Genomic DNA, 9,203 nt, shown 5'->3' on the forward strand with positions numbered 1-9,203 from the left:
GGTGAGTTCTGTAGTCGTGTTGTGCTAGGTGAGTTCTGTAGTCGTGTTGTGCTAGGTGAGGTTCTGTAGTCATGTTGTGCTAGGTGAGTTCTGTAGTCATGTTGTGCTTGGTGAGGTTCTGTAGTCGTGTTGTGCTAGGTGAGTTCTGTAGTCGTGTTGTGTTTGGTGAGTTCTGTAGTCGTGTTGTGTTTGGTGAGTTTCTGTAGTCGTGTTGTGCTTGGTGAGGTTCTGTAGTCGTGTTGTGCTTGGTGAGGTTCTGTAGTCGTGTTGTGCTTGGTGAGGTTCTGTAGTCGTGTTGTGCTTGGTGAGGTTCTGTAGTCGTGTTGTGTTTGGTGAGGTTCTGTAGTCATGTTGTGTTTGGTGAGGTTCTGTAGTCATGTTGTGTTTGGTGAGGTTCTGTAGTCGTGTTGTGCTAGGTGAGTTCTGTAGTCGTGTTGTGCTTGGTGAGGTTCTGTAGTCGTGTTGTGCTAGGTGAGTTCTGTAGTCATGTTGTGTTTGGTGAGTTCTGTAGTCATGTTGTGTTTGGTGAGGTTCTGTAGTCGTGTTGTGCTAGGTGAGTTCTGTAGTCGTGTTGTGCTAGGTGAGGTTCTGTAGTCATGTTGTGCTTGGTGAGTTCTGTAGTTGTGTTGTGTTTGGTGAGTTCTGTAGTCATGTTGTGCTAGGTGAGGTTCTGTAGTCGTGTTGTGTTTGGTGAGGTTCTGTAGTCGTGTTGTGTTTGGTGAGTTCTGTAGTCGTGTTGTGCTTGGTGAGGTTCTGTAGTCATGTTGTGCTTGGTGAGGTTCTGTAGTCATGTTGTGCTTGGTGAGTTCTGTAGTCGTGTTGTGCTAGGTGAGTTCTGTAGTCGTGTTGTGCTAGGTGAGTTCTGTAGTCGTGTTGTGCTAGGTGAGGTTCTGTAGTCGTGTTGTGCTAGGTGAGGTTCTGTAGTCGTGTTGTGCTTGGTGAGGTTCTGTAGTCATGTTGTGTTAGGTGAGGTTCTGTAGTCGTGTTGTGCTAGGTGAGTTCTGTAGTCGTGTTGTGCTAGGTGAGGTTCTGTAGTCGTGTTGTGTTTGGTGAGGTTCTGTAGTCGTGTTGTGCTAGGTGAGGTTCTGTAGTCATGTTGTGCTTGGTGAGGTTCTGTAGTCGTGTTGTGCTAGGTGAGGTTCTGTAGTCGTGTTGTGTTTGGTGAGTTCTGTAGTTGTGTTGTGCTAGGTGAGTTCTGTAGTCGTGTTGTGCTTGGTGAGGTTCTGTAGTCGTGTTGTGTTTGGTGAGGTTCTGTAGTCGGGTTGTGCTAGGTGAGTTCTGTAGTCGTGTTGTGCTAGGTGAGTTCTGTAGTCGTGTTGTGCTAGGTGAGTTCTGTAGTCGTGTTGTGCTAGGTGAGGTTCTGTAGTCATGTTGTGCTAGGTGAGTTCTGTAGTCATGTTGTGCTTGGTGAGGTTCTGTAGTCGTGTTGTGCTAGGTGAGTTCTGTAGTCGTGTTGTGTTTGGTGAGTTCTGTAGTCGTGTTGTGCTAGGTGAGTTCTGTAGTCATGTTGTGTTTGGTGAGGTTCTGTAGTCATGTTGTGTTTGGTGAGGTTCTGTAGTCGTGTTGTGCTAGGTGAGTTCTGTAGTCGTGTTGTGTTTGGTGAGTTCTGTAGTCGTGTTGTGTTTGGTGAGGTTCTGTAGTCATGTTGTGCTAGGTGAGTTCTGTAGTCGTGTTGTGTTTGGTGAGGTTCTGTAGTCGTGTTGTGTTTGGTGAGTTCTGTAGTCGTGTTGTGCTAGGTGAGTTCTGTAGTCGTGTTGTGCTAGGTGAGGTTCTGTAGTCATGTTGTGCTAGGTGAGTTCTGTAGTCATGTTGTGCTTGGTGAGGTTCTGTAGTCGTGTTGTGCTAGGTGAGTTCTGTAGTCGTGTTGTGTTTGGTGAGTTCTGTAGTCGTGTTGTGTTTGGTGAGTTTCTGTAGTCGTGTTGTGCTTGGTGAGGTTCTGTAGTCGTGTTGTGCTTGGTGAGGTTCTGTAGTCGTGTTGTGCTTGGTGAGGTTCTGTAGTCGTGTTGTGCTTGGTGAGGTTCTGTAGTCGTGTTGTGTTTGGTGAGGTTCTGTAGTCATGTTGTGTTTGGTGAGGTTCTGTAGTCATGTTGTGTTTGGTGAGGTTCTGTAGTCGTGTTGTGCTAGGTGAGTTCTGTAGTCGTGTTGTGCTTGGTGAGGTTCTGTAGTCGTGTTGTGCTAGGTGAGTTCTGTAGTCATGTTGTGTTTGGTGAGTTCTGTAGTCATGTTGTGTTTGGTGAGGTTCTGTAGTCGTGTTGTGCTAGGTGAGTTCTGTAGTCGTGTTGTGCTAGGTGAGGTTCTGTAGTCATGTTGTGCTTGGTGAGTTCTGTAGTTGTGTTGTGTTTGGTGAGTTCTGTAGTCATGTTGTGCTAGGTGAGGTTCTGTAGTCGTGTTGTGTTTGGTGAGTTCTGTAGTCGTGTTGTGCTTGGTGAGGTTCTGTAGTCGTGTTGTGTTTGGTGAGTTCTGTAGTCGTGTTGTGCTTGGTGAGGTTCTGTAGTCATGTTGTGCTTGGTGAGGTTCTGTAGTCATGTTGTGCTTGGTGAGTTCTGTAGTCGTGTTGTGCTAGGTGAGTTCTGTAGTCGTGTTGTGCTAGGTGAGTTCTGTAGTCGTGTTGTGTTAGGTGAGGTTCTGTAGTCGTGTTGTGCTAGGTGAGGTTCTGTAGTCGTGTTGTGCTTGGTGAGGTTCTGTAGTCGTGTTGTGTTAGGTGAGGTTCTGTAGTCGTGTTGTGCTAGGTGAGTTCTGTAGTCGTGTTGTGCTAGGTGAGGTTCTGTAGTCGTGTTGTGTTTGGTGAGGTTCTGTAGTCGTGTTGTGCTAGGTGAGGTTCTGTAGTCATGTTGTGCTTGGTGAGGTTCTGTAGTCGTGTTGTGCTAGGTGAGGTTCTGTAGTCGTGTTGTGTTTGGTGAGTTCTGTAGTTGTGTTGTGCTAGGTGAGTTCTGTAGTCGTGTTGTGCTTGGTGAGGTTCTGTAGTCGTGTTGTGTTTGGTGAGGTTCTGTAGTCGGGTTGTGCTAGGTGAGTTCTGTAGTCGTGTTGTGCTTGGTGAGTTCTGTAGTCGTGTTGTGCTAGGTGAGGTTCTGTAGTCGTGTTGTGTTTGGTGAGTTCTGTAGTCGGGTTGTGCTAGGTGAGTTCTGTAGTCGTGTTGTGCTTGGTGAGTTCTGTAGTCGTGTTGTGCTTGGTGAGTTCTGTAGTCATGTTGTGTTTGGTGAGTTCTGTAGTCGTGTTGTGTTTGGTGAGTTCTGTAGTCGTGTTGTGCTAGGTGAGGTTCTGTAGTCGTGTTGTGCTAGGTGAGTTCCGTAGTCGTGTTGTGTTTGGTGAGTTCTGTAGTCGTGTTGTTTTTGGTGAGTTCTGTAGTCGTGTTGTGCTAGGTGAGGTTCTGTAGTCGTGTTGTGTTTGGTGAGTTCTGTAGTCGTGTTGTGCTAGGTGAGGTTCTGTAGTCGTGTTGTGTTTGGTGAGTTCTGTAGTCGTGTTGTGTTTGGTGAGTTCTGTAGTCGTGTTGTGCTAGGTGAGTTCTGTAGTCGTGTTGTGCTAGGTGAGTTCTGTAGTCGTGTTGTGTTTGGTGAGTTCTGTAGTCGTGTTGTGTTTGGTGAGGTTCTGTAGTCGTGTTGTGTTTGGTGAGTTCTGTAGTCATGTTGTGTTTGGTGAGGTTCTGTAGTAGTGTTGTGTTTGGTGAGGTTCTGTAGTCGTGTTGTGCTTGGTGAGGTTCTGTAGTAGTGTTGTGTTTGGTGAGGTTCTGTAGTCGTGTTGTGTTTGGTGAGTTCTGTAGTCATGTTGTGTTTGGTGAGGTTCTGTAGTAGTGTTGTGTTTGGTGAGGTTCTGTAGTCGTGTTGTGCTTGGTGAGGTTCTGTAGTCATGTTGTGTTTGGTGAGGTTCTGTAGTAGTGTTGTGTTTGGTGAGGTTCTGTAGTCGTGTTGTGCTAGGTGAGTTCTGTAGTCGTGTTGTGTTTGGTGAGTTCTGTAGTCATGTTGTGCTAGGTGAGTTCTGTAGTCGTGTTGTGCTAGGTGAGTTCTGTAGTCGTGTTGTGTTTGGTGAGGTTCTGTAGTCATGTTGTGCTAGGTGAGTTCTGTAGTCGTGTTGTGCTAGGTGAGTTCTGTAGTCATGTTGTGCTAGGTGAGTTCTGTAGTCATGTTGTGTTTGGTGAGTTCTGTAGTCGTGTTGTGTTTGGTGAGGTTCTGTAGTCATGTTGTGCTAGGTGAGGTTCTGTAGTCATGTTGTGCTAGGTGAGGTTCTGTAGTCATGTTGTGCTAGGTGAGTTCTGTAGTCATGTTGTGCTTGGTGAGGTTCTGTAGTCGTGTTGTGCTAGGTGAGTTCTGTAGTCGTGTTGTGTTTGGTGAGTTCTGTAGTCGTGTTGTGCTAGGTGAGTTCTGTAGTCATGTTGTGCTAGGTGAGTTCTGTAGTCGTGTTGTGTTTGGTGAGGTTCTGTAGTCATGTTGTGTTTGGTGAGGTTCTGTAGTCGTGTTGTGCTAGGTGAGTTCTGTAGTCGTGTTGTGTTTGGTGAGTTCTGTAGTCGTGTTGTGTTTGGTGAGGTTCTGTAGTCATGTTGTGCTAGGTGAGTTCTGTAGTCGTGTTGTGTTTGGTGAGGTTCTGTAGTCGTGTTGTGTTTGGTGAGTTCTGTAGTCGTGTTGTGCTAGGTGAGTTCTGTAGTCGTGTTGTGCTAGGTGAGGTTCTGTAGTCATGTTGTGCTAGGTGAGTTCTGTAGTCATGTTGTGCTTGGTGAGGTTCTGTAGTCGTGTTGTGCTAGGTGAGTTCTGTAGTCGTGTTGTGTTTGGTGAGTTCTGTAGTCGTGTTGTGTTTGGTGAGTTTCTGTAGTCGTGTTGTGCTTGGTGAGGTTCTGTAGTCGTGTTGTGCTTGGTGAGGTTCTGTAGTCGTGTTGTGCTTGGTGAGGTTCTGTAGTCGTGTTGTGCTTGGTGAGGTTCTGTAGTCGTGTTGTGTTTGGTGAGGTTCTGTAGTCATGTTGTGTTTGGTGAGGTTCTGTAGTCATGTTGTGTTTGGTGAGGTTCTGTAGTCGTGTTGTGCTAGGTGAGTTCTGTAGTCGTGTTGTGCTTGGTGAGGTTCTGTAGTCGTGTTGTGCTAGGTGAGTTCTGTAGTCATGTTGTGTTTGGTGAGTTCTGTAGTCATGTTGTGTTTGGTGAGGTTCTGTAGTCGTGTTGTGCTAGGTGAGTTCTGTAGTCGTGTTGTGCTAGGTGAGGTTCTGTAGTCATGTTGTGCTTGGTGAGTTCTGTAGTTGTGTTGTGTTTGGTGAGTTCTGTAGTCATGTTGTGCTAGGTGAGGTTCTGTAGTCGTGTTGTGTTTGGTGAGGTTCTGTAGTCGTGTTGTGTTTGGTGAGTTCTGTAGTCGTGTTGTGCTTGGTGAGGTTCTGTAGTCATGTTGTGCTTGGTGAGGTTCTGTAGTCATGTTGTGCTTGGTGAGTTCTGTAGTCGTGTTGTGCTAGGTGAGTTCTGTAGTCGTGTTGTGCTAGGTGAGTTCTGTAGTCGTGTTGTGCTAGGTGAGGTTCTGTAGTCGTGTTGTGCTAGGTGAGGTTCTGTAGTCGTGTTGTGCTTGGTGAGGTTCTGTAGTCATGTTGTGTTAGGTGAGGTTCTGTAGTCGTGTTGTGCTAGGTGAGTTCTGTAGTCGTGTTGTGCTAGGTGAGGTTCTGTAGTCGTGTTGTGTTTGGTGAGGTTCTGTAGTCGTGTTGTGCTAGGTGAGGTTCTGTAGTCATGTTGTGCTTGGTGAGGTTCTGTAGTCGTGTTGTGCTAGGTGAGGTTCTGTAGTCGTGTTGTGTTTGGTGAGTTCTGTAGTTGTGTTGTGCTAGGTGAGTTCTGTAGTCGTGTTGTGCTTGGTGAGGTTCTGTAGTCGTGTTGTGTTTGGTGAGGTTCTGTAGTCGGGTTGTGCTAGGTGAGTTCTGTAGTCGTGTTGTGCTAGGTGAGTTCTGTAGTCGTGTTGTGCTAGGTGAGTTCTGTAGTCGTGTTGTGCTAGGTGAGGTTCTGTAGTCATGTTGTGCTAGGTGAGTTCTGTAGTCATGTTGTGCTTGGTGAGGTTCTGTAGTCGTGTTGTGCTAGGTGAGTTCTGTAGTCGTGTTGTGTTTGGTGAGTTCTGTAGTCGTGTTGTGCTAGGTGAGTTCTGTAGTCATGTTGTGTTTGGTGAGGTTCTGTAGTCATGTTGTGTTTGGTGAGGTTCTGTAGTCGTGTTGTGCTAGGTGAGTTCTGTAGTCGTGTTGTGTTTGGTGAGTTCTGTAGTCGTGTTGTGTTTGGTGAGGTTCTGTAGTCATGTTGTGCTAGGTGAGTTCTGTAGTCGTGTTGTGTTTGGTGAGGTTCTGTAGTCGTGTTGTGTTTGGTGAGTTCTGTAGTCGTGTTGTGCTAGGTGAGTTCTGTAGTCGTGTTGTGCTAGGTGAGGTTCTGTAGTCATGTTGTGCTAGGTGAGTTCTGTAGTCATGTTGTGCTTGGTGAGGTTCTGTAGTCGTGTTGTGCTAGGTGAGTTCTGTAGTCGTGTTGTGTTTGGTGAGTTCTGTAGTCGTGTTGTGTTTGGTGAGTTTCTGTAGTCGTGTTGTGCTTGGTGAGGTTCTGTAGTCGTGTTGTGCTTGGTGAGGTTCTGTAGTCGTGTTGTGCTTGGTGAGGTTCTGTAGTCGTGTTGTGCTTGGTGAGGTTCTGTAGTCGTGTTGTGTTTGGTGAGGTTCTGTAGTCATGTTGTGTTTGGTGAGGTTCTGTTGTCATGTTGTGTTTGGTGAGGTTCTGTAGTCGTGTTGTGCTAGGTGAGTTCTGTAGTCGTGTTGTGCTTGGTGAGGTTCTGTAGTCGTGTTGTGCTAGGTGAGTTCTGTAGTCATGTTGTGTTTGGTGAGTTCTGTAGTCATGTTGTGTTTGGTGAGGTTCTGTAGTCGTGTTGTGCTAGGTGAGTTCTGTAGTCGTGTTGTGCTAGGTGAGGTTCTGTAGTCATGTTGTGCTTGGTGAGTTCTGTAGTTGTGTTGTGTTTGGTGAGTTCTGTAGTCATGTTGTGCTAGGTGAGGTTCTGTAGTCGTGTTGTGTTTGGTGAGTTCTGTAGTCGTGTTGTGCTTGGTGAGGTTCTGTAGTCGTGTTGTGTTTGGTGAGTTCTGTAGTCGTGTTGTGCTTGGTGAGGTTCTGTAGTCATGTTGTGCTTGGTGAGGTTCTGTAGTCATGTTGTGCTTGGTGAGTTCTGTAGTCGTGTTGTGCTAGGTGAGTTCTGTAGTCGTGTTGTGCTAGGTGAGTTCTGTAGTCGTGTTGTGTTAGGTGAGGTTCTGTAGTCGTGTTGTGCTAGGTGAGGTTCTGTAGTCGTGTTGTGCTTGGTGAGATTCTGTAGTCGTGTTGTGTTAGGTGAGGTTCTGTAGTCGTGTTGTGCTAGGTGAGTTCTGTAGTCGTGTTGTGCTAGGTGAGGTTCTGTAGTCGTGTTGTGTTTGGTGAGGTTCTGTAGTCGTGTTGTGCTAGGTGAGGTTCTGTAGTCATGTTGTGCTTGGTGAGGTTCTGTAGTCGTGTTGTGCTAGGTGAGGTTCTGTAGTCGTGTTGTGTTTGGTGAGTTCTGTAGTTGTGTTGTGCTAGGTGAGTTCTGTAGTCGTGTTGTGCTTGGTGAGGTTCTGTAGTCGTGTTGTGTTTGGTGAGGTTCTGTAGTCGGGTTGTGCTAGGTGAGTTCTGTAGTCGTGTTGTGCTTGGTGAGTTCTGTAGTCGTGTTGTGCTAGGTGAGGTTCTGTAGTCGTGTTGTGTTTGGTGAGTTCTGTAGTCGGGTTGTGCTAGGTGAGTTCTGTAGTCGTGTTGTGCTTGGTGAGTTCTGTAGTCGTGTTGTGCTTGGTGAGTTCTGTAGTCATGTTGTGTTTGGTGAGTTCTGTAGTCGTGTTGTGTTTGGTGAGTTCTGTAGTCGTGTTGTGCTAGGTGAGGTTCTGTAGTCGTGTTGTGCTAGGTGAGTTCCGTAGTCGTGTTGTGTTTGGTGAGTTCTGTAGTCGTGTTGTTTTTGGTGAGTTCTGTAGTCGTGTTGTGCTAGGTGAGGTTCTGTAGTCGTGTTGTGTTTGGTGAGTTCTGTAGTCGTGTTGTGCTAGGTGAGGTTCTGTAGTCGTGTTGTGCTAGGTGAGTTCTGTAGTCGTGTTGTGTTTGGTGAGTTCTGTAGTCGTGTTGTGCTTGGTGAGTTCTGTAGTCGTGTTGTGCTAGGTGAGTTCTGTAGTCGTGTTGTGCTTGGTGAGGTTCTGTAGTCGTGTTGTGCTAGGTGAGTTCTGTAGTCATGTTGTGTTTGGTGAGGTTCTGTAGTCGTGTTGTGTTTGGTGAGTTCTGTAGTCGTGTTAGGTGAGTTTCTGTAGTCGGGTTGTCTTCTGCTCTCTGTATAATGAATCAATGAGTTTGTACTGTATTGTAGCTGACCTGAAGTATAGGCTGGAGGACACCAGTACGTTCCTATGGCAGGGGATCTCTGTGTTTTCTGAACAGAGCAGCACGTCAGTTAGGATCCTCTCCTGTCTCAGGCTGTTCAGCTGGGACAGCAGGAGGGAAGACAGCTCTGGGTCTCTAAACGGGAACACCTCAAGGGTCTTCAGGGACGCACAGAGAGCCATTCTGTTAAAGGGAGAGAGGGAGGGAGAATAACTGTATTGAATGGTTTTATGAGCATTTTACCAGAGTTGGGGTCAATTTTTGTTCAATATAAATATGAGAATGACACAAATATACATTTTCACAAAGTCTGCTGCCTCAGTTTGTATGATGGCAATTTGCATATACTCCAGAATGTTATGAAGAGTGATCAGATGATTTGCAATTAAGTGGACAAGGCTGGAGATCACTCTGTCATGCTGATTGAGTTCGAATAACAGACTGGAAGCTTCAAAAGGAGGGTGGTGCGTGGAATCATTGTTCTTCCTCTGTCAACCGTGGTTACCTGCAAGGAAACACGTGCCGTCATCATTGCTTTGCACAAAAAGGGCTTCACAGGCAAGGATATTGCTGCCAGTAAGATTGCACCTAAATCAACCATTTATCGGATCATCAAAAACTTAAAGGAGAGCGGTTCAATTGTTGTGAAGGAGGCTTCAGGGCACCCAAGAAAGTCCAGCAAGCGACAGGACCGTCTCCTAAAGTTGATTCAGCTGTGGGGATCGGGGCACCACCAGTACAGAGCTTGCTCAGGAATGGCAGCAGGCAGGTGTGAGTGCATCTGCACGCACAGTGAGGCGAAGACTTTTGGAGGATGGCCTGGTGTCAAGAAGGGCATCAAAGAAGCCACTTCTCGCCAGGAAAAACATC

General features: G+C 46.7%; 1 protein-coding gene across 1 annotated transcript in view; it reads right to left on the reverse strand.

Moving 5' to 3' along the window:
- The window catches only part of klhl38a (kelch-like family member 38a), a 49,108-nt gene extending 40,593 nt beyond the window's left edge, over positions 1 to 8,515 (reverse strand). The window contains exon 1 of the mRNA XM_038987264.1: positions 8,325 to 8,515. Within this exon, the coding sequence (XP_038843192.1) occupies positions 8,325 to 8,515 (191 nt within the window). The remainder of the gene's footprint in view (positions 1 to 8,324) is intronic.
- Positions 8,516 to 9,203: the final 688 nt, after the last annotated feature.

Source organism: Salvelinus namaycush, unplaced genomic scaffold, assembly GCF_016432855.1.
Source record: "Salvelinus namaycush isolate Seneca unplaced genomic scaffold, SaNama_1.0 Scaffold681, whole genome shotgun sequence".
Lineage (NCBI taxonomy): Eukaryota > Metazoa > Chordata > Actinopteri > Salmoniformes > Salmonidae > Salvelinus > Salvelinus namaycush.